Here is a 25,991-nt window from a genome sequence, read left to right as displayed (position 1 = left end):
TATGTGTGTGTGTGTGTGTGTGTGTTTAATCTTGCCTTGGCGTCTTGTGTTTCTCGAGTCCCTGCAATTTTCCCTCAGCTTTCATCTCCATGTTCACTATGGGCAGATTATATCCAAAAAGGGGTCGCACACTTCTGATCTTTCGTACACACACACATATACACACTCCTGAAAGGCACTCAGATCAGAGGCTCGCGCTCTAACTGTAAGTGCAAACGCAGTCCTATGACTGACATGTGTCAATCATGCTGTGTGATGCTGTAGATGTACAGTTCAAGTCAAAATTATACTTTTTTTTTCAAGTATTTACCAAAAGATGTTTAACAGAGCAGGGCATTTTTCACTGTAATTCCCATAATGCTTTTTTCTTCTGGAGAAAGTCTTATTTGTTTTATTTCGGCTGGAATAAAAGCTGTTTTTTTTTAAACCACTTTAAGGTCAACATTATTAGCCTCCTTAAGCAATATTTGTTTTTGATAGTCTACAGAACGAACCATTAATAAACAATGACTTGCCTAATTAACCTAATTAGGTCTTTAAATGTACAATTTAACCATTTAGTTGAAACCTGATTAACTTAAAAAAATAAGTTAAAGGGACAAAAATCTGTCGTCTTGACTTTTTGTCATGACATTTTTAGTGTAGAAAGTATATCCATGTGCTGAATCAAGGCTCCCCGTGAGTAAATGTGCCATCAGCGAGTGCTAAAGTTAGGGAGGCTTTCATGTGAAAACGAAAGTGCGAGCGCATGAGACGAGAAGACCACACTGTAAATAGCTATTCCTGATTTAACGAAATTCATAAGCTTTTGTTATTTAAAACAACTCAAAAGCGTAAAAGAATGTAAATGTTTTACGTTTTATTAGTTTAGTGGCTAATTCGTATGAAGTAATACAACATCAGTCATACGAAAACATCTGATTTAAAAAAAAAACTCCACCCCTAAACCAAGCAGGGTCTGTCTGCGAACTGCAAGACAAGGGGGTAACATGAAGCGGTGTAACTTCTAGTTATTATTTCAGTAATTAACATCTACACCTACTCCACACCTAAACCCAACCATCACAGTTATTAACATTTACACCTTCCCCAACCCTAAACCCAACCATCACAGTTATTAACATCTACACCTTCCCCAACCCTAAACATAACCATCACGATTTCAACGTCTACACCTTCACCAACCCCAAACCCAACCATCACAGTTATTAACATCTACACCTTCCCCAACCCTAAACATAACCATCACGGTTATTACTTTTACACCTTCCCCAACCCTACACCCAACCATCACAGTTATTAACATTTACACCTTCCCCAACTCTAAACCCAACCATCACAGTTATTAACATCTACACCTTCCCCAACCCTAAACCCAACCATCAAAGTTATTAACATCTACACCTTCCCCAACCCTACACCCAACCATCACAGTTATTAACATCTACACCTTCCCCAACCCTAAACCCAACCATCACAGTTATTAACATCTACACCTTCCCCAACCCTAAACCCAACCATCAAAGTTATTAACATCTACACCTTCCCCAACCCTACACCCAACCATCACAGTTATTAACATCTACACCTTCCCCAACCCTAAACATAACCATCACGGTTATTACTTTTACACCTTCCCCAACCCTACACCCAACCATCACAGTTATTAACATTTACACCTTCCCCAACCCTAAACATAACCATCACGATTTCAACGTCTACACCTTCACCAACCCCAAACCCAACCATCACAGTTATTAACATCTACACCTTCCCCAACCCTAAACATAACCATCACGGTTATTACTTTTACACCTTCCCCAACCCTACACCCAACCATCACAGTTATTAACATTTACACCTTCCCCAACCCTGAACCCAACCATCACAGTTATTAACATCTACACCTTCCCCAACCCTAAACCCAACCATCAAAGTTATTAACATCTACACCTTCCCCAACCCTAAACCCAACCATCACAGTTATTAACATCTACACCTTCCCCAACCCTAAACCCAACCATCAAAGTTATTAACATCTACACCCTCCCCAACCCTACACCCAACCATCACAGTTATTAACATCTACACCTTCCCCAACCCTAAACCCAACCATCACAGTTATTAACATCTACACCTTCCCCAACCCTAAACCCAACCATCAAAGTTATTAACATCTACACCTTCCCCAACCCTAAACCCAACCATCAAAGTTATTAACATCTACACCTTCCCCAACCCTACACCCAACCATCACAGTTATTAACATCTACACCTTCCCCAACCCTAAACCCAACCATCACAGTTATTAACATCTACACCTTCCCCAACCCTAAACCCAACCATCAAAGTTATTAACATCTACACCTTCCCCAACCCTACACCCAACCATCACAGTTATTAACATCTACATCTTCCCCAACCCTAAACCCAACCATCACAGTTATTAACATCTACACCTTCCCCAACCCTAAACCCAACAATCACAGTTATTAACATCTACACCTTCCCCAACCCTAAACCCAACCATCACAGTTATTAACATCTACATCTTCCCCAACCCTAAACCCAACCATCACAGTTATTAACATCTACACCTTCCCCAACCCTAAACCCAACAATCACAGTTATTAACATCTACACCTTCCCCAACCCTAAACCCAACCATCACAGTTATTAACATCTACACCTTCCCCAACCCTAAACATCACCATTACGGTTTCAACGTCTACACCTTCCCCAACCCTAAACATAACCATCACGGTTTAAACGTCTACACCTTCCCCAACCCCAAACCCAACCATCACAGTTATTAACGTCTACACCTTCCCCAACCCTAAACCTAACCATCACAGTTATTAACATTTACACCTTCCCCAACCCTAAACATAACCATTACGGTTTCAACGTCTACACCTTCCCCAACCCTAAACCTAACCATCACAGTTATTAACATTTACACCTTCCCCAACCCTAAACATAACCATTACGGTTTCAACGTCTACACCTTCCCCAACACTAAACATAACCATCACAGTTTTTAATGTGCAGCCACGAGATGAACACATTATGTAGCCTATGTAACCTATCTTTTTCTACTTTGGAGAAGAGAACAAAGTATCACTGCTTGTTATACTGAAATATTTTGCGTTTTTTTTTCGTAATGGATTAATTAATCTGCATCGTGCATGGTTTGTACATATGGGAAAAAAAAAAAAAAAAAACGCATACAAAAATTTCAGACTTTCTTGTGCAAAGACCTTTAAACCAACCATTACAGTTATTAAGGTCTACACCTTCCCCAATCCTAAACCCAACCATCACAGTTTTTTATGTACAGTCGCGAGTTGCTAAGTCCTTCATACTTGATGAGCTCGCCATTATACTGTAACCACAGGGGGCGCCGCAGAGTAGGCTAACTGTCATGACAAAATTGATAAAATCAGCACGCTGGAGTTGCTACAATTAAAACTACTACTACAAATTAATATAATAATATATCAAATGAATTGGTTGAGGATACATTTGGAGAAAACTCATAAAATCATTTGCTGAAAATGTTCTCTGGTAAGTATTTCCGCCATCTTGCTACCAACATTTCGTTTAGCATCTTGCATGGTTCAATGGAATCTCGATAACTGCAAGTTTCGCCTCTCTAATTTATTGCATTTTACACCTCTTCATGTCACGCCCCAGTCTTGCAGTCCGCAAACTGATACAATTGCCTAAACCCAACAGTCGTGTTGTTCATTTGACAACATTCAGCAGTTAAACTGAATTGATGACCAACTAAACTCCTCTGACCACATTTCTAGAACTGCTCGATCGTGCAGATTCGCACTCTATAACATCAGAAAGATCCGACCCTTCTTATCTGAACATGCAGCTCAACTCCTTGTTCAAGCTCTTGTTCTCTCCAGACTGGATTACTGCAACTCTCTACTAGCTGGGCTTCCAGCTAACTCTATCAAGCCTCTTCAACTGCTCCAGAACGCAGCAGCACGAGTGGTCTTCAATGAACCTAAACGAGCACATGTCACTCCGCTGCTAGTCCGTTTGCACTGGCTGCCAGTTGCTGCTCGCATCAAATTCAAAGCTCTGATGTTTGCCTACAAAGTGACTTCTGGCTTTGCTCCTTCTTATCTGCTCTCACTTCTGCAGATCTATGTGCCCTCCAGAAACTTGCGTTCTGTGAATGAACGTCGCCTCGTGGTTCCATCCCAAAGAGGGAAGAAATCACTTTCGCGAACGCTCACGCTCAATCTGCCCAGTTGGTGGAATGAACTCCCTAACTGCATCAGAACAGCAGAGTCACTCGCTATTTTCAAGAAACGACTAAAAACTCAACTATTTAGTCTCCACTTCACTTCCTAATCTGCAATTGACTCTCTGAATATCACACTAACTGTACAAAAAAAAAAAAAATACTAATACTACTAATACTTCCCTTCTTAGACTTTACAGACCTGAAACTTGCCTTTAGCACTTATTCATTGTTGCTCTTGGTTGTGTAAATTGCTTCCTCGTCCTCATTTGTAAGTCGCTTTGGATAAAAGCGTCTGCCAAATGACTAAATGTAAATGTAAATGTTAAATAATAATAGTTTTTTTATGGTGAAATTTTTAAAAGTGGTCAATTTCAACCTTTGATTATCCGAGGAACCATATATGGTAACTTCATGAAATTTATTACAATATAACACATTTATTACAATAAAACTTATTTTTGTTGGTTGAAAATTTAATTGAGTGCCCTATAAAGAGTTCATTTACAACAAAAACATATAATGTGTTCAAGATGGGACAAAAAAATTTAGAAATGTTTTTTTTTTAAAAAGAAAATAGAAAATCAATAAAAAATCCATAAATAAAAATAATATCTTGTGAGCGTTTATCGAGGTGAGGAAAAAAATATCATAAGAAACAAACAGAAAATGCTAATTCATTAATAAGAAGAAAACATTCTTGTGAATGGTATCAGACAGAATTGCACATGAATTGTTGACTCACCGTCCTTCTGCTCGGTCATGGTGGGCGTCTGTGTCTCTTTGGTGTAGGACACCACCTCTTTTGGCGGGAAATCCACATGGGTCATCTTTGTCATGGCCAACTTCAGAGGACCACGTCTGGAAGAGCACACAGCCACACACAAAAATCTTTCAAAATGTTATGTATTTAAATGGATTTAGACTCGGTTGTGAAGGAAATGGAGCATATAAAAGGGGGCTAATAATATACAGATGAAGTCAGAATTATTAGCCCCCTTTTGATTTTGATTTTCTTTTTTAAATATTTCCCAAATGATTTTTAACAGAGCAATGAAATTTTCACAGTATGTCTGATAATATTTTTTCTTCAGGAGAAAGTCTTATTTGTTTTATTTCAGCTAGAATAAAAGCAGTTACTAATTTTTTAAAAACCATTTTTGGGACAAAATTATTAGCCCCTTTAAGCTATTTTTTTTTCGACAGTCTACAGAACAAACTATCGTTATACAAAACCTTTACTAATTACCCTAACCTGCCTAGTTAACCTTATTAACCTTGTTTAAGCCTTTTAATGTCACTTTAAGCTGTATAGAAGTGTCTTGAAAATTATCTAGTAAAATATTATTTACTGTCATCATGGCAAAGAGAAAATAAATCAGTTATTAGAAATAAGTTTTTAAAACTATTATGCTTAGAAATGTGCTGAAACAATCTTCCCAGAACAGAACAGAAATTTGGGAAAAAAATAAACAGGGGCGCTAATATATATATATATATATATATATATATATATATATATATATATATATATATATATATATATATATATATATATATAAATATATATATATTTTTTTTTAATCCATAGATTCCAGATATTCAAATAGTTGTTTCTCGACCAAATATTTTCCAAACAGACCATATATTAATGGAAAGTTCATTTATTTAGCTTTCAGATGGCATATACATCATATTTTTATCAAATCGACTGGTCTTATGACTGGTCTTGTGAACCAAGAACACACTTAATTATAAAAATACAACTTATATTTTTTATTTCTCAAAAAAACCCACTGTCAACTCTTCAAATCATTAAGCTTTCATTTCAGAGGGACATTGGTAAAATACTGTAAATCACAGTAGAAAAAAGTAGTTGCAAAATTCATATTAGAGATGAAACTGTTTGCATTTACTGTGTCCTGCAGCTCTGAGGGAATGAAAAAACCAAACAGTAAGCTCACGTGTGTATTCACAACACAGTGCTTCACTATAAAACGAATCAGAATAATCAGTTATTTCGTTTAATCACAGCTTCTTGTTGTTTTCTGCTGATTACATTAAGCTATACCATGATTATAAGACAGCCCCGTTCATTTATTTACTTTCATTTTGCTTTCTATTTACTGAGAGGTGTGTGAGAAAACAGCGGAAAGAGAAGGAGAATGAGCAGAAAGAGTGCAGTACCCGAGCTCAGAGTGAAGAAGAACAGTGGACGGGTCACAGTCCCAGTGCAGAGTCCTGTTAGTGTCACGACACACGGTTACACACAGACACACGGATACAAGAAGACAGAGAGGCTGTTAGAGACCACACTTAAAAAAAAACACAATGTTCGAGCAGGTAGAGACAGCAGAAAAGCGTCTATAGACATGAGACAAACACATAAACACATGTCAGTTCTGATGTTCGGGAGACAAATACAAGGACGAATTACTTGCAATAAGCTACACAGATGAAAAAGAAACAGGCTGGTATCATTTCATCGACATCAAATCCTCACTGATCCTGACACTAAACTACCTCACGTCAGCGAAGCTGTGTGTGGTTCGGTGTGTGTGCTGTTGGAAACACGATCCGCGTGTGTGTAGGAAGTGGTGAAGCGGTGCGGGATATGAGTGCGCACGGAGGCCTGCGGGGCATCTCTGAGTGTGTGTGTGAGTGCGTTCAGCCATAATCAGAGGTTAAACACTCCCCACGGCAGCTCCACACTGCTCCCACAGGTCTTTCCTACACTGAACGTCTATAACATTTGGATATTCATATCATTTTAATAGCTGGAGCCATGACTAGTGGTTAGATCATTTTGGGCAGAGAAGTTGAGCTCATGTGGGAAACACACGTTCGATTTTAGACTGTGTCCCAATGGGATATGATTCCCAACTGCACCAAATATATGTACCCCTTTCCCCTCCCTATTCTACATGTGCCCTAAATCCCAAGTGGAAATATTCTTCACAGTCAAATATTTAATCCTAGTTGAGAAATGAAAAACACATCAGGTTAAAACCCCCTTGAATGCTTGTTTGTGAATGGTATTTTAGTGTTTACTAGGGATGTAACGGTATCAGAATTTTACGGTTCGGTATTTCAATACCTCGGTATGAATGTCACGGTACGGTATTTATTGAATCATTTACAGGAAAAAACAAACTTATGAAAATACTCCAAAAAAGTGCCAAAAGTGTCAATGACATACAAATTAGCCATCTATCTGTAAGCTTTGAAACAGGAACTTCAATTTTAATAACAAAAAAATATTAAACCATGTAAAAAAATAAAGTTTCAATTTAGTATTGTTGAAAACTCATCACATTCAACATTTAATCACTCACTCACTTAGATAGAGATGGGTTTAAAGGAAAATTATCATATAAATATAATCTGGTAAAAGCTGGTATCTCTGGGCATGTCCCCTGCAGCAGAAAAAAAACCCTCTAATTTGGGACTGAGGTTTCTGGGACAGAGAGATATGACTTGGCCCAGGTTGACAACTCAACCTTGGCCCAGGTTAAGAACTCGCGCGACAACACTGCTATTCAGTAGGCGCGCGACAACACAGCTGATAAGAACTCGCGCGACAACACCGCTATTCAGTAGGCGCGCGACAACACAGCTGATAAGAACTCGCGCGACAACACCGCTATTCAGTAGGCGCGCGACAACACAGCTGATAAGAACTCGCGCGACAACACCGCTATTCAGTAGGCACGCGGCAACACAGCTGATAAGAACTCGCGCGACAACACCGCTATTCAGTAGGCGCGCGACAACACACCTGATAAGAACTCGCGCAACAACACTGCTATTCAGTAGGCGCGCGACAACACAGCTGATAAGAACTCACGCGACAACACCGCTATTCAGTACGCGCGCAACAACACAGCTGATAAGAACTCGCGCGACAACACCGCTATTCAGTACGTGCACGACAACACAGCTGATAAGAACTCGCGCGACAACACCGCTATTCAGTATGCGCGACAACACAGCTGATAAGAACTCGCGCGACAACACAGCTGATAAGAACTCGCGCGACAACACCGCTATTCAGTATGCGCGACAACACAGCTGATAAGAACTCGCGCGACAACACAGCTGATAAGAACTCGCGCGACAACACCGCTATTTAGTACGCGTGCAGCGACAACACCCGCTTTAGGGTTTTCCAGCTCTTTTTCATCCCCGCTTCTAGCAGCACACTCCATTTCCGCATTACTGGATCTGTAGCGACAACAGACCGCAAGGGATGATGGTCAAGCATGGGCTGATGGGAATTGTAGTTTTCGCTACCTCCCGTTCGCTTCATTCGCCTGAGCAAATTTTCTCAGAAGACCTATAGTTTTACCGAGTCATGCGACTTCGGTAATATCGGAAAAAAATAATATTGCAGTATGACGGTATTTACAATACCGTTACATCCCTAGTGTTTACTTATGTTGGGAAAAGTTTACTGCTAAAGAGTAGGACCGCGCGATACTGGGAAAATATGCAAAATTGTTGTTAAGTATTGCGATAGTGATATTTCTTACAATATAACATATTATTAGAAATATAGGTCACACTATATAGAAAGTGACCTACTATGCACATGTACGATGTACTTGACGTGTTCATAATGTGTTGCAGAACACTTCTGGTGGTCTTGGGGTGGGATACGGATAGGGTTAGGGACAGGTTTGGGGGTATGTGTAGGTTTAAGAGTGGTATAATTGCAGAAATTATTTGTTTCTTTCAGCTTTGTGTTTTTGACTGTTTGGCGCCATCTTGTGACTAAATAATATGAAGGTTAGTGTATACTCCATCAGCTGTTTTGGATTCTGTCATCTTTGTGTTTTAGATGGTTTGGCGCCAGCTTGTGACTGAATAACGCGTAGGTTAGTGTATACTCCATCAGCTGATTTTGTTTCTGTCAGCTTTTTGTTTTTGACTGTTTGGTTTTAGACGGTTTGGCGCCATCTTGTGACTGAAAAATGCGTAGGTTAGTGTATGCTATATCAGCTGATTTTGTTTGTCAGCTTTGCGCTTTCGATTGTTTGGCGCCATCTTGTGACTGAATAATGCGCAGGTTAGTGTATACTCCATCAGCTGTTTTGGCTTCTGTCAGCTTTGTGTTTTAGACGGTTTGGCGCCATCCTGTGACTGAATAATGCGCAGGTTAGTGTATACTCCATCAGCTGTTTTGGTTTCTGTCAGATTTCTGTTTAATTAACATATTAATAAACTATTATAACTCAGAACAATGTATTATGACTGTTTTGTTGCAAACGGCTGTGTAATAAGCTAAATAAAGTACATCCAGGACAGTTGTTTCAGAAATATAAAGCCTTTCAGTCTTATAAAACAATGCTCCACTTCAAGTCGAGTTGCCGATAACCTTACCAGGCATTACTCTGCGATAACAACCTCCAGGATGTACTTTATTCCTTACTTAACTAATGAGGCGTTATTGTAAAGTGTTACCAACTATTTCATCACTGTTGCACTCAAGCGTTTGCAAAGCACCCTGGATTAGCCGTCTCTGTTTGATCTAATTCTGCATTAGAATATAGCTAGTTATGCTATATCATGCTCATTTTATGACATTTGCATTAATAGCAAATCGGGGATGGTGTAAAATTCTGGGTAGGTCTTTTCATGTTTTCGATTCTCAGGGGTTTTCCAGCAGTAAATTATATTTTAGCTACACCTCAGAAGTGTCTAATGAGAGTTAATGCGGAAGAACTTTACCCAAAAATACACTTCAGACACTTTCACTGGTGGTTAATCCTAAAGCTACAGACCTCTCCAGTGCTAATTATATCAGACCTGCCACAAACATGAGAGAGTGTAATAGACAGAGAGAGAGAGAGAGAGAGAGAGAGAGAGAGAGAGAGAGAGAGAGAGAGAAAGAGAGAGAGAGAGAAAGAGAGAGAGAGAGAGTGAGAGAGAGAGAGAGAGAGAGAGAGATGGAGATTACCGTGGTCCAGTGGTCCCGTCTCCTGAGTCTTGGCTCCCTGCCTCACTTGGACTGCCCACAGATTTGGCAGTGGGAGACATGGGTGCAGGAGCTAAAGAAAGACAGAGCCAGATAAACATACTTTTGTTGACATAAAATGCCCTCAAAGTATTTGGATAGAAAGAGAGAGAGTTTTGAGTTTAATGCCATATCATATTCTCTGGCTTCAGGGTTCGACATTTCCTGACTTTCACTGACTAAAATCTGAATTCCTAAAATGAACACAAACGCAGGCTGCTGTTGTGCTTATATTATATTATTAATTTAATAAAATAATAATAGTATTAAAATGACATATTCTGAATGACTTTAATGACCACTATGTCAGCAACAATAGATAATTTATGATTTGGAGAAAAACAGAGAAGAAAAGTGTTTTTTCAAACTTTGCATTTGCGAATCCCCTGATATTGCAGAAAGTCCATGACCTGTGGGAACTTTGTGGCTATTTCATGGTTAAAAACAATTAAAATGTACAAAAAAAATTAAAAATAACATGCACTTCTGAAGTGTGCTTCACACAGGTGAGTTAGCTTGACAAACCACCTGTAGAAACACTCTCATCTCTCTCATGTAGGTTAATAATCTGTAGGTTAGTATATGCTTTTATCAGTTGGTTTCGTTTCTGTCAGCTTTGCATTTCTGTTGAGCGTGAAAAGAAACAATATGAAGCTGAAAAATAGCCTAACAATAATAATAGGTGTAAAATAGCATGATATAAAAATGCGGTATAGGAAAATTACATTTTGATCAACTCAAACTAAAATGTAAAAAAATAAAATAAATAAATATATAAAATAAAAAGATTTACTTTTGAGTGAAAAAAAATCTGAATGACTTTAATGGCCACTATGACAACAATAATATATTTTAACTGAGATTTTATGAAAAAAGAGAGAAAAAAGCAGTTTTACAAACTTTACATTAGTGACTGTCAGTTTATGAAAGAAATTAAATGAAGCTGAAAAACAGCCTAACTATAGCAATAGGTGTAAAATAGCATGATATAGAACATGCAGTATAGGAAAATTACATTTTAATCAACTGAAACTAAAATAAAAATAAATTTATGATATAAATGAATGATAAACTGATTTGGAGCTTTTCACTTTCAATGTGTGTAATAAGTCTTTTAAAATCCCAAGATATGCCAGAAAATCCATGACCTGTGGGAAGCTTGTGGCTATTTCATGGTTAAAACAAATAAAATGTACAAAAAAAAAACTTTATATAATAAAAATGGTTTATATAAAAAATATGGGTAACACTTTACAATAAGGTTCATTAGTTAATGTATTTACTATCACGAACTAATCATGAACACTTGTACAGCATTTATAAATCATAACTGAACATTTACTAATGCATTATTAATATCCAAGTCCATGCTTGTTAACATTAGATAATGCACCATGAGTTAACATACTAACAATGAACAACTGTATTTTCATTAACTAACGTTTATTAACATGAATAAATACTGTAGTAAATGTATTGTTCATCGTTTGTTCATGTTAGTAAATGCATTAATTTACATTAACTAATGAACCTTATTGTAAAGTGTGACCAAAATATGAATACATAAAATGATCTAAAAACCTAAACACTTTTAAACAGTTAATTTTAAGAAAAAAAAAATCATTTTGAATGACTTTAATGGGCACTTTGACAACAACAATGAATATTTAACTGAGATTTTGAGAAAAAAAGAGAGAAAAAGCAGTTTTACAAACTTTACATTTCCGACTGTCAGTTTCGGAGCGGGAAAGAAACTAAATGAAGCTGAAAAATAGTTTGACTATAACAATAGGCAGGTCATTCACGATAAGGAATTTTTGTTGTGCGATATAGTAATGACTTTAAACCACACTGAACTGAGCTAAACTGAACTGAACTTAAAAACTTAAAACTTAACTACTCTGTTCCAGTCACTATGACCATTTACATGAAGCTGCTTTGACACAATCTACATTGAAAAAGCGCTATACAAATAAAGCTGAATTGAATAGTCACAGAAATTGTTGCGCTAAGCGATATTATTGTCATTTTGACTACCACTGATTATATAATGACTAAATAACAGCATAATAATGCAAACAGCCATAAACACTTTAAAATACTTATCATCCTAAAGGTCATTTAGCTTCCATAATTTGATGTTCAAAAGGTAAACAACCTACTCTATATACTAATAAATGTCCTTTTAGGTAAATGTTCAACTATAAATCTTAACATTAGTGAGGTGAAACGTAAATGTCACCGTAAAATGGCTTAAATATTATTTGGAAATATAAAATTGCAACGGTAAATATGATTGATGCCAGCGCCAAGTACTGAATGAGAAGCTGATTATTGATTATTGTGACAGGTCTATTAATAGGTGTAAAATAGTAAGACATAAAAAATGTGGTTTAGTAAAATTACATTTTGATCAACGGAAAATAAAATATAAAGTAAGAAACATACAAAAAACGCCTGATTTAAAGGTTTTAACTTTCAATGTGTTTAATAAAGCATTTAAAATCCCATGATATTCCAGAAAGTCCATTACCTGTGGGAATTTCATGGTTAAAAACGCATAAAATTTGCCAAAAAAAAAAACATTTATATAATAAAAGGTTTATAAATAATTTTAAAATACATAAAATTACCACAAAAAAAAAAATCTAAACTTTTTAAAGATTTACTTTTGAAAAAAATAAACATTTTGAATGACTTTAATGGCCATAATGACAACAACAATGGATAATTTAACTGATATTCAGAGGAAAAGAGAAAAGAAAAACATTTCAAACGTTACATTTGTGACTGTCAGTTTATGAGCATGAAAGAAATCAAATGAAGCTGTAAAATAGCCTGACTATAACAGTAAGTGTAATATAGCATGATATAAGAAAAATTACAGTTTGATAAACTGAAAATAAAAAATTAAAGTGTCAAACAAAAATAATCTCAGATATTTCATGACTTGGACCAACACGTGTGTGAATGTTACATTTTTTCAATCACTAACTTCAATTTCCTGAAACATTTTTGCATATTTATTTTAATCCACAGAGTTTTTTGGTGAATATTAATATTTAACAACACACACAAAATAATGATTTAAAACAACCTAAAACACTAAATTATTGAAATAGATACATGTTAGACTTTTTTGTTAGTGATGAACATAAAAAATGTTTATCTATTTTTAAATACATATATATTCCAACTTAACATGAAAAGCTTTTGAAAAAAATGGTAGAAAATATGAAGTCCAAAACTATCTACGCAGATTCCAAAACAAAACTGTCCACCGTCAAATTTACCGCGGTGTACTGCTGCCCTCTTGTGTTCAATTCGATGAACTACACTACAATGGGCTTCTGCATTTAAAGGGTTAATTCACACATGAATTACTATTTACCCACTAATTATTCACCGTCAGGTGGTTTCAAGCTTTTATGAGTTTCTTTTTTTCTGTCGAACACTAAAAGAAGATATTTTGAAGAATGTTGGAACCAGTAACCACTGACATCCACAGTAGGAAAAACAAATACTATAGAAGTCAATGGTTCCCACCAAAGCAGTTTCCAACATTCTTTGAAATATCTGCTTTTCTGTTCAACAGAAGAAAAAAAAGCTAACAACAACTGATCAAATGGTTATATTAAAATAAGAGTTTGGTCACCGAACATCTTTATTAATAGAAAGATAATACATTTAAAATCTAACCAGTGATTGCAACAAAATTCCAACTACATTTGGCATGTTTTTTGTTTCTCTTGATTGCTCCTGTTTATTGAAATCTTATTTAATGTTTTCCCCCAAAATTAATTTAAGTGTTCTTATTTTTGGACTGTGATGTTTGGTTTCTTAGTTAGATTACTTATAATTTTTAGTTTCAATAATGTATATGCACAAATAGATTATTGCAAAACATCCTGTAGAAAACAGTCGTATAGAAGAGAGATCTGTGAGGGGTGTACTCATTTATGCTGAGTGCTGTATACATTATTCCAGTGTTTCTCAACCATGCTCCTGGAGGACCACCAGCTCTGCACATTCACCATGGCTGTTTCTCAATATGCGTTCTTCAGCGGTCTTGCATCCTCGTGTAACGTCATCATTACCGTTCCAAAACTCAAAACCACAAGAACGGAGGACGCATGAAAGTTCTTGATATCGAGGATAGTTTGGGTGTTTAAAATATACAGCAAATGCGGATGCTTGGTTAAATTAAGCCTAGTTCACACTACAGGATTTTAAACATCAGCAGATCGCTGTGCTGTTCACTCTACATGACTTGACTTTGTGTCTTTTGATCTCTGTGGTGTTCACACTACGCAACACTCCGTGAACGATCCACAAGAGGGGGGTCACACACTACATGATCTGACAACATCTCATTCCCCATCAGCTCATTCAAGCTACCAAACCACAGCCAATGAAAATTTGAGGGAGGAGTCGTCAGAAAAAGCTGAACACTATTGGCTGCTTGTGTGCTGATGACATCACTGACAGCGTTTAAAGCTTTGGAGAAAGCATTTAAAAACATCGTCAAATCAGCGGATTAATCACTTATCTGCAAGGTTCCAGTGGATAAATACACAGAGAGTTTTTAATTTTTGTAATTTTATAACTCTTTGAAATAAAACTAACATATTTATAACACCCTGCCATTTTCTAACTATCAGTGTATTTCTTTCTGACATTGTTTTTTTTTTATCACAAAACAGTAAAGAACTGAGCAATTCTGCCTTAAATTACCATATTGGTCAAAATGACTGGATGCATGTCTGATACTTTTCACTGTGACTTTAAATATGTGCATTTTCTTGCCTGGCAACTTCCTGCTAACATAAACAAAACTTTCTGATGGCAAAAACATCAATTTACTTCAGATATCTTTCAAAACAGCATATTCTGTGACGAATAGCTCCTGTTTGAAAGTGAAAATGAAAGCCAAGCCTTTAAGTGTTTTAGTATCTTAACTACATATTTATAGGCTGTATTACCAAAAAAAGATGATATTTTAGGGTAATGGCATTCAAAGCATTCAAATTAAGCATTCAAAGCTTAATTTTAATATCTCAATAATAGCTTTGAATGTAAATATGTTGTGACAATATGGCGCTTTATATGAGAACGGTCAGAATGAGCCGTATGGTAATTCTAATAGTTACAGAATTCTAGTTCCACTGTTAATATATCCTACTCTCATGTCTGTGCTAATGCAGAATGAAGCGAGTGCACCGATGCCCATTCTGACCAATAACAGATGTTTCTGCTGAGCTCCTGAACACACAGGCATTCAGCTCATGCTGATATGCTCTCTCATTGGCTGCAGCTCGTCACTACATCTGACCACACGTGGGGTTGAGTCGGCCGACTGCTCTGGAATATTTAGCATGCTGAATGTTGGATATCCGTCTGCGAGGTGTCGGCGACGCGTCAGCGAGCCTCGTTGATGCGTTGTTCAGTAGTTCACACATAAAGAGCGGCGAGCGCCGAGCACCCGCAGATTTCTTCCCGATCACAGCCCGATCTGTCGGCGAGCTCGTTAACTTCCAAATCGGGCTCAAATCAGGCTTAAAATCCTCTAGTGTGAACCAGGCATTAGGTGGATACAAAACAGTGTAGAAGAATGATAATAGCTGTAAAAAACTTGTCACTAAATATACACAAGCACTGAGTCAGACTAAATAGTATACACTTTGATTAGCCGTCTTGTTTGTAATCTTTAAACTAGTAAAATAGGCGGATTATTGGCGGAGCAGCTTCCATTTTATATCACCGCATTATCTGATGGCCGAATAGCAAATGAATTGTTCAAATGAATCGTTCAATGAACCGAATGAATCATTTAAAGCGGTTCTTCTTTATGGAGTCAGAATAGACTCAATAATAATTCACGCAAAAGACACGATGTACACATGCGTAGCCAAATTCACGTGCATAAAACTAAATTCACGTGCGTAAATTATTTATTTATATTCACACAAAAAATTTCACGTGCACAAAATAAAAATGCATTTTCATAAAATACGTTTCACAAATGCTAAACACCATTTGCAAATGTAAAAGAGTGTACAAAAAGTTTTGAATGTTTAAAACTTGCGAGTTCATCCTGAATGAGAATGTGCTAATCCTCTTTCACGTTCGACTCCCCCTGGATAAGAGTGTTTTTTCTTTTTAGACTCTCCTGCCAGACTCAGGGCTACTCGTACCTTTTAGCCAATCAGATGAGAGCTGTAGTCAATGACACCAACTCTGCGCTTCATATGCGCAGACTGTTCCTCTCCAGCATGGACAACGGAGAAAGCAGCAGTTGCAGTCGCTTTATTTATTTATTTATTTATTTATTTATTTATTTGACCATATCCTCACTCTTTTTATCCATTATTTTGCCGCAGCTCCGCTCTTCTTATTTATTGTCTCGCAGCCCCATGAGCACAATGTAAAAACTGAAAAAAATAAAGATCCTCACCTGAGTAAATATATATTTTTTTCAGTTTCATTCAGTTTCTAATGAGACCATCACGTTTTTTTTTAAGAAAACAGCTGCTTTAGAACTTCAAATGTTCAACAACCTTATAGTTTTATTTGTCTTAACAATAAAATGAAAAAAAAAAAGATATTAAGTCAGGTGAGGATCGAACACGGATCTAAAGGCATGGTAGACCAACGTGCTGACCACTGAACCACAACGGCGCTGCAATGCTGATGTGGCCGGAATGATACTTATGATTACCCTGTGGGCTACATTGTCATTGTCAAGTCATGTGACTCGAGTCCCCCATCTCTGATATATTATTTATATAAAGTTTTTTTTTTAGGAAAAGGTTTATAAATATAGGCTAGGTATATCTTCAGCTTCATGGAAAGGCTGTTTGAGGATATAAATGTGACCTACCGGCAGACACGTCTGAAGTGATGCCCATACTCTGCAGCAGAGCATCAGCCTCTCTGCGCTTCTTCTCCAGGTCTGAATCATCCTGCAGTGGGACGGCATCCTTCTTCAGCTCAGCCTAAAACAGCAAAACAAACACTTCAGCAAAAAAACAACAACTTTCTATTGTTCTGAAGAACAAAAATCTTAGGTCTCATTCACATCGAACGTGTCTTTGCTTATGAAAACGCAAGAGTCGGCACTCAGAAATGCATAAGGACTTCTGGATACTAAGCACGTGTAAACAGAAACTTGCATCGATTGTCCCACTTCTGAGTTTTTGTGATACTGCCTTGGAATTGACAGTGATGAGCAGCGCTGCTTGTTAAAGTTGAAGATCGTGAGCTTAAAGGTGATGTAGCAAAAAACGGATGTACGCCTTACAATCGCTAATGCTGCAACAGTGTTGGATGGGGTGTACAATATAACGTTAGAGCATCGATATCTCAATGTGTGCATCAGCAATAGCAACAATGCAGGATTAGACTGTTTGTTAAAGATTAAATAATAAACAGGGCTCAACAATAAGGACTGCCCGGTGGCCCGGGGCCAGCATGAAAGACACTCGGGACAGTAGACCGGATTGTTACAGGCCACTATCGGCCAGTAACAATGAGCACGTTTTTTTTTGTTTTTTTTTTTGTAACCCAGTAACAACCAGTACAGCGAAAAGATGGCAACATGGCAGCAAAATTAAACAATGAGGCTAAAAGAAAACGCCTGTTTCTAAAGTCTTAGAAGCAGACAATTACATTGGTACAAAATTATGGAACTGAAAAGAAAGAACAAAAAAAAAACAGTTGTCAGTTTGGCAAGCCATTTTTATAAAAATTATTTAGAATTGCATTAAAATACCAGTACATTTTTCATACTGCTCTTTCATTTGCATAAAATCTTGAATTTTGCTTATTATACATTTATTAACACATTTAAAATGTTTAAATTCTAGATTCACAGGCATAATTTTGCCATTATTTAAAATATGTGGCCAAGAAATAGCTATGAACTTTTTAGTTTTTTTGGTGGGGCAAGTGAAAATTTTGGCAGGGCAGATAAAAATCTCAACTAAAGGCCCGATCGGACCCGTATAAAAAATCCTTAGCGTTGAACCCTGATAAAGATATTATTATTCATGCAGTGATGAGCATGTTATTTTACATGCGATTGTTCAATTTCTGTACTTGAATACTGTTAGACTCCACCAGTTATCATAATTAAGCACAGTAAAGCAAAGTAACATAATATTTAAAATAAAACCATTTAATATGATTTGTTTAATATTATAACTTCTATCATTATTCATGACAATTTTAATGGGTAAAAAGACCATCATTTGGGATAAATTGCAACAAGTCCACCTCTGGACGTTTAAAACTAAATGAAGCATTTCCATACTGAATCTCTTTATTTATAATGCACAGTACAGAACAGGATTGTTAAGTGTGAATCCTCATCCTGATGTATTCATTCAAGTAGACTATGTTGAGTGTAATAATGATGTAATCTGTGATGAGCTTTCACCTCTTTTTTCTTGCGTTCCTCCTCCTTTCTCTTCTTCTCCTCTCGAATCTGAGCCAGGCGCTGTTTCTTCCGCTCTAGCTCAGCTTTCAGCTCACTTTTATCCGACATGATGCTTTAAAAAGCAAACACACAAACACACAGGGAAAAGTGAGTGTCGGCAGTCCCAAATGTATATACAGTTGAAGTCAGAATTATTAGCCCCCCTGTTTATTTTTTCCCCAATTTCTGTTTAACGGAGAGCAGATTTTTTTTTTTAACACATTTTTAATCATAATAGTTGAAATAACTCATTTCTAATAACGGATTTATTTTCTCTTTGCCATGATGACAGTAAATAATATTTGACTAGATTCAAGACACTTCTATACAGCTTAAAGTGACATTTAAAGACGTAACTAGGTTAATTAGGTTAATTAGGCAGGTTATTGTATAATGATGGTTTGTTCTGTAGACTATTGAAAAAAAAACAGCTTACAATAGCTAAAGATTTTCTCCTTAAAATGGTGTTTAAAAAATTAAAAACGGCTTTTATTCTAGCCGAAATAAAACAAAAAAGACTTTCTCCAGAAGAAAAAATATTATCAGAAACACTGTGAAAACTTCCTTGCTCTGTTAAACATGGGAAATATTTAAAAAAAAAAGAAATAAAAATGTCAAGGGGGCTAATAATTCTGACTTCAACTGTATGTTTTTCTGTATTTAATGTAATATTATTTAGACAGACATCAAAAGTCAGAAACAGCCACTGTCTTCTTTTTTAATTAATATATATTATTCACCAGATTTAATAGCTCATCCACCTTTGCTTCAAAAACATCCAAATTTTTTTTCATAGGCCAAAAATAAACAATGTGACACAGTTGCTGATGTTATTTTGGCCAAAAGATTCAGAAGAGCTAATAATTCTGACTTCGACTGCATATTGCGATATGAATATAATTTCACAAGACGATTTGAATAGCTCTATTTGGAAAGATTTCAACTTCAACTATATTCATATACTACAACTGTATATCGCAGCAAAACAAAATATTGCAATGTCAGGTTTTTCCAATATCGTGCAACTCTTATATTTACACAAATCAATTAAGTTAACCAATTTAAGTGGATTGAACATAAAACAATCAGATTGTCCCAATACAAACTCAAGAATTATGTTGATTCAGCTCATTTTATATAAGCAGTTTGAACAAAAAGCAAAAATATATATTTATTGAGTGTATAACGCATCCAAATGGAGCGGTAAACTGCCAAGGGAAAGCGAGAGACCTCGTTCACCTGGCCTCAGGCCCCCCATTGACTGCCGCCTGTCTGTCAGCCCGTCTCAGATTCTCCAGACAGATTTACAGGATCAGTTTAAGAGTCTCTTCTCTAATCTGGCTTTTGTGCTCAGTCAGCACCTGACTCTCAACACAGCTCTCGATCACCACATTAAAACACGCACTTCAAAAAACAAAGAGCAAACTGCCTTTTCAGCCTGGTAATCTGAACAAATCATGCTGAAGATTACAGAAGAGAATAATCATTGACTCCAATGTTTTCTGCCAGCTGCCCGAGCCTGATACATCACACAACTCGTGATCTTAAGAGGAGCTCAAAAGCACAACATGCCCACTGTCAGGTTATTTTTTCAAAACCATGGTTTTCTGTGCTTTTTTGGATTTTAAACAGTAAAGTTAAAAAGAAAAAATATTTTTTTAACCCATTTCTAAAAATAATAGTTTTCATAACTCATTTCTAATAACTGATTTATTTTATCTTTGTCATGATGACAGTAAAAAATATGTGATTAGATATTTTTAAAGATACTAGTATTTAGCTTAAAGTGACATTTAAAGGCTTAACTAGGTTAATTGGGTTAATATATTTAGGGTAAGTCATTGTATAACGATGGTTTGTTCTGAATACAGTTGGGGAAAAATATTGCTAAAGGGGCTCATAATATTGACCTTAAAATGGTTTTTAAATTATTAAAAACTGCTTTTATTCTGGCCAAAATAAAATAATTAAGACTTTCTCTAGAAAAAAAAATATTATCTGAAATACTGTGAAAATTTCCTTCCTCTGTTAAACATCATTTGAGAAATATTTCAAAAATTTTAAAAATAAATAACAGAAGGGAATATAAAATTATTATATTAAAATTATTATTTTTTTTTTTAAGTAACCTCTTTTTGTGAAATATTTGTTTGTTAGTGTTATTATTATTACTATTATTACTATTAATAGTATTTAATTTGAATGGTTTTAAAGACATAGGACTCTATTTAGACGGTCCAAGCGCAAAGTCCAACGCGCAGGGCGCAAACGCATTCAGGGTGTGTCAGAATCCACTTTTGCTATTTTAAAGACGGAAAAATCCCCTTTGGGCTATGGCGCATTATTCTCTTAATGAGTTATAGATCTGTTTTGAGAATAAACCAATCAGAGTTTCATCTCCCTTTCCCTTTAAGAGCCAGTTCTGCCGCGTGTAAGCGCATTTGCTATATACATGGTGAACTTTGTAAGTGGAAAAACTGAACGCTTCACTAGAAAGAAAACAGTTAAACAGAGCATCTGCAGCGCGAGAATGAGAAATAAGCCTCCTCATTCTTTACTTTCACTTTCGCTCTCATGGATAGGGAAATGTGTTGTACGCAGACATTAATTAGCCTATGTTTAATTTAGTTTGTTAAGCACAAATATTTGTTTCAAAACTATTTCTAAATTCAGTGCTAATTTCCAGCAAATGAATAAATGAATAATAATAGCAAAATGTGCTCAAAAACCTGAGTTATATCAAAATACACATGCTGTGCCCCATATGGTCTAAAACCTGACAGGTGAACAAATCTAAGCATGTTTTTAATAAAACAAATATAAATATGGATATAATAAGTAATACTGCGAATAATAATAACATTATACAAAAGCAAATTGTTATGAATGAACTGAAAAAGGCCCCCGAGATGAAGAAGACATGAAAGTTTGGTTTTTATATTTATGTAGGCTAGAAAAAAATATTTTTTGTAATATTTTAACCCTTTAATTCTTTCTCATTTATAAAGATATTTGTGTATTGCTGTACATCCTGTGTGTGTTAAGCAATGTGTAAGTGAGGCGCAAAACTATCACGCTCTGCGCTGGACAATAGACCGGCTTTGATCTGATCTATTGAACCGTCTATTTAAGTTCCTGAAAATAGCAACGCGCCAGCAATGTGCCTCAACACACCTCCTTTTTTAGACCAGAATGCCTATGGGCGCACATATGAGCGCAAATGCATTTGATATCTAAACAACGTGCTGCAAAACGTCAAAACGACTCTTGCGCCGAGCTGAAACTAGCAAACAACAATTGTGTTGTGCCTACATATATATATATATATACATATATCTATCTCATTCTACAGTAAATTGATTTTCTGTAAAAAAAAAAAAAAAAAAAGTGTGGCTGTTACAACTGAAATATCATGTTAGAAATTAAATGAAAGAAATATCCTATAAACGTCTCCACAGATTTTATCCAGCAAAACATTCCACATAAACTTAAAAGTGGGATAGATGTAAATTGTATTTTTTTGTAATAAATATGAGACAACAGAAATACCCAAAAATTATAATTTTTTTGATGCAAAAATTATAATTTTTTAGATGTAAAGTTGGTTTTGTATTCGCACATTCATTCATTTAACTGTCTTAATATTGTTTACCATGCTAAATTGAATATTAGGTCAGAATTAGCATGCAAGTATGACTTCTAAACAAAATTAACACTATCTAAGTCACTGTGAACAATGTTGTACTTTGATAGTCATTGGCTGCTAATATGATTTCCCCTTTTTAGAATTTGCAAAGCATACTTTTCTGAAATTAAATTAAGGAGAATGTCTAAATATCCAAATCTAAAACTATCTTTACCTCTATCATTTTTATTAGCCTCCTGTGTGTAGGTTCAGTACTACTTTTCAAAGCGAAATTACTCAACAAAAACAAAGGAGGCTGAGAATAGGAGGAGGCTGAGAAAGGCTCATTTTTTATGAAAATTTCAGACGGCACTTAGAGGTTTTTGCATCTGTACTCTTCACTTATTTTGGCATTGTACATAGTCAACTTGCAAAGGTGCAAAAAATGTATTAATGTTTGTAATGTATTAATTTATTTGTAACCAATTTTCAGTGTTCAAAACCTCTTTCATCATTATGGGAAAAAATCACTTTTTGGCTTTACAGTCTATCCTAATCAATTTATTTAATTAGATTACTTATATTGTTAACAAAATTTTACATTCATAAAATGTAAACTTACTATTAAGAAACCAAGTTTTAAGATATTAGTGGGTGAAATATGCTTGTATATTACCAGTATCAGAGACTGCAATTTTAGACATAGAGGTAAAGTTGGTTTTATATTCACACATTCGTTTATTTAGCAGTCTATATATATTGTTTACCATGTTACTTTGAATATTCGATCGGAATTACCATGCAAGTATGACTTGAAAACAACATTAACACTGTTTATTTGACTGTGAACAATGTTGTACTTTGATACTCATGTGCGGCTAATATGATTTCCCTATTTAGAATTTGCAATGAATACTTTTCTGAAATGATATTATTAAGGGGAATGTCTGAATATCCGAATATAAAACCAACTTTACCTCTATATTTTAGACCCAATTTACAAAACATCGTGGTAAACAATGCAGAGACCCTGTCACTGTTCAAAAATGAATGAATGTGCGAATATAAAACCAATTTGATCTCAATTACATTAGTTATAAAATCAGTAAACACTTCACTAGCTCTGGGAGCAAATAAATATTGACTAAATCATCTTAAAGCGGATTTTCCTGCTGTCAGTAACTGTTAATCTGCTAGAGATTAACTTCTGTCCTTTCACTACATAAACAAACAGAATCATAAGCACATCACTTCATTCATATCATATTACATCATGTTAACGTTATATACAAAATATTATATTCGCAGTCGATTTTAAATGCGTGACTGTCATATGACTGACTCCCAACAGCACTCCTGGTAAATAGCTACTGCTGGACTACACCCAACGCATAAAAGTGACAACCCGGCGGATAAAAAGTTGACTAGAGTCATAGACACATTATTGAAACGTTTTCTCTTATTTAAAAGCATGTTATAAGCAGACCTGAGATTGTTTGTTGCCTGCAGAAAGCGCTGCTTTTGTTGCCCTGCTCAGTTTCCGGGTGCGCGGATGCGGAGGCGCGACTCTGACGGGTGCCGGGAGGATCAAAAAAGCGAATGTTTAAAACGCGATTGCTGTGAAATACTACAGAATAGGAAAGTACCATATACAAAAACAAAAATGAGCTAAAGGAAAAGTAAATATTTTGTTATTTAAAATAGGTCTAGATATGAAACATAGTAACATAACATAAAAAAATAGTAAAGCAAAACGCTTTATATATACAAATTAATACTGCATATTGTGAGACTTTTCAGGATACAAACATTTCAGTGCACTATTAGAGTTTTCAGATCATGACCGCACTTTAAATAGCTGATACCCTGATGAGTGCACTGACTGAACAGGGGTGCTGATTGAGAAGTAATCTTGTCTGCTTGCTTAGCCTAATTGTTGCCCCCTGTGTATATAGCCCTTGTGTGTCAGTCAGTTGTTAAATGTTTGTTCCACTATGTTGGTGGATCTTCCTGTTGTTTCCTCTTTTATGGATTTATTAATAAACGCTCCTTAAATGCATGTGGATTACGCCTCTGCTTTACCAACATGCAACGTACAACCCAGGATGTCTTTTTTTTTTGTTGGGGGGGTGGGGTTAGGTAGTTAGGTAGTTAGTTAGTTAGTTAGTTAGTTAGTTAGTTAGTTAGTTAGTTAGTTGTATATCTATTTATGTACACAGGACGGAGAAGAGACTGCATGAGCTTCATCAATAAACACACAGGAACACCATCACATACAGTTAAATTCAGAATTATTAGCGCCCCTGTTTATTTTTCCCTGTTTTCTGTTAAATGGAGAGAAAACCTTTTCAGCACATTTCTAATCAATATAGTTTTAATAACTCATTTCTAATAACTGATTTATTTAATCTTTGCTATGATGACTAAATAATATTTGACTAGATATTCTTCAAGACACGTCTATACAGCCTAAAGTGACATTTAAAGGCTTAACTAGGTTAATTAGGGTAATTAGGCAGGTTAGGGTAATTAGGCAAGTTATTGTATAATGATGGTTTGTTCTGTAGACTATTGGAAAAAAAGTTGTCTTAAAGGGGCTAATAATTTTGACCTTAAAATGCTGTTTGAAAATTAAAAACTGCTTTTATTCTAACGGAAATAAGACAAATAAGACTTTTTCCAGAAGAAAACAATATTATTAGACACACTGTGAAACTGTTGTTGTAAAATAGGAATCATTTTTTATTATTTTTGTCTCTTTTTCTTTTAATCAAACAATTATTTGTATTGATCATGTAAGGGTCATATATTAACTGAATTTCTAATGTTGTGTGTGAATGCTGTGCATACTAATTAGCATTTTTGCTGAAGTAGATAGATGCTGGTCCAAAATTAAATTCAGCTTTGCAGAAACTTCCTGTCTGAAGAGAGGTGTTAAAACTGAACACAGAACACAGAAAGATGTATGCTTTGTTGTTGTGCAGAGCATTCGTAGAAAAAGAGGAAGTATGTCGAAGGTGCGGCCAATGGAGGACTGAACAATGACTGACAAGTGACGTTACACCAAAACTCCACCTGTTAAGATCGGTTGTGTATATATGCTGGAGTCAGGAAATGTATGTTAGTTGCAAACCTCTTGAATGTAATTCTTGTATTGCATTGGGGTAACGTAACCCAGAGCTCTGTCATCGAATTATTCATTTGTATCTAATAAATTGTTACGATTTTTGACATTGAAGAAAAACCTCTCCTGACCTTTTCTCTTGAACACACATGGAATTGGCTAGATATTCCAACAAAACTTTCCTTGCTCTGTTAAACATCATTTGGGAAATATGAAAAAATGAAAAGGGGGGCTAATAATTAGGAGACAGAACTAAAGCCTTGTGGCAATCAGAGAAAATAACAATAATACACCAGAGTAAACTAACCCAAACACACAGAAAGAGAACCATTAGGTCAACAGCACTACCACCGGGCTGCTCAGTCCTGTTCCTGGAGATGTAGCTTTCTGCAGAGTTCAGCTGCAACCTTGACCTTGAGAAACACACCTGTCTTTAATTACCAAGTGCTCCTTCAGATCTTACTTGGATGGTTTATTTGTGTTTGA

The 25,991-nt window shown here is 35.8% G+C and overlaps 1 protein-coding gene across 5 annotated transcripts in view; it reads right to left on the bottom strand.

Annotated features, from left to right (window-relative positions):
• dync1i2a (dynein, cytoplasmic 1, intermediate chain 2a) overlaps positions 1-23,945 on the bottom strand; it is a 61,038-nt gene extending 37,093 nt beyond the window's left edge. For 2 of the 5 annotated variants that reach the window (XR_012385022.1, XM_017357723.4), the window contains exons 1-6: positions 23,868-23,945; positions 18,718-18,829; positions 17,161-17,275; positions 10,224-10,314; positions 6,452-6,505; positions 5,010-5,125 (exon numbers count right to left, since the gene is read on the bottom strand). Coding sequence is in view for 3 of the 5 variants with exons in the window: in XM_017357723.4 (XP_017213212.2) it covers positions 5,010-5,125; positions 6,452-6,505; positions 10,224-10,314; positions 17,161-17,275; positions 18,718-18,825 (484 nt within the window). In the remaining 2 variants the exon portion in view is untranslated. 5 annotated transcript variants of the gene reach the window in all.
• Between the last annotated feature and the right edge of the window lie 2,046 nt (positions 23,946-25,991).

Source organism: Danio rerio, chromosome 9, assembly GCF_049306965.1.
Source record: "Danio rerio strain Tuebingen ecotype United States chromosome 9, GRCz12tu, whole genome shotgun sequence".
NCBI lineage: Eukaryota > Metazoa > Chordata > Actinopteri > Cypriniformes > Danionidae > Danio > Danio rerio.
Note: the sequence above shows the minus strand (reverse complement) of the source record. Positions and strands in the feature narration are given on the sequence as shown.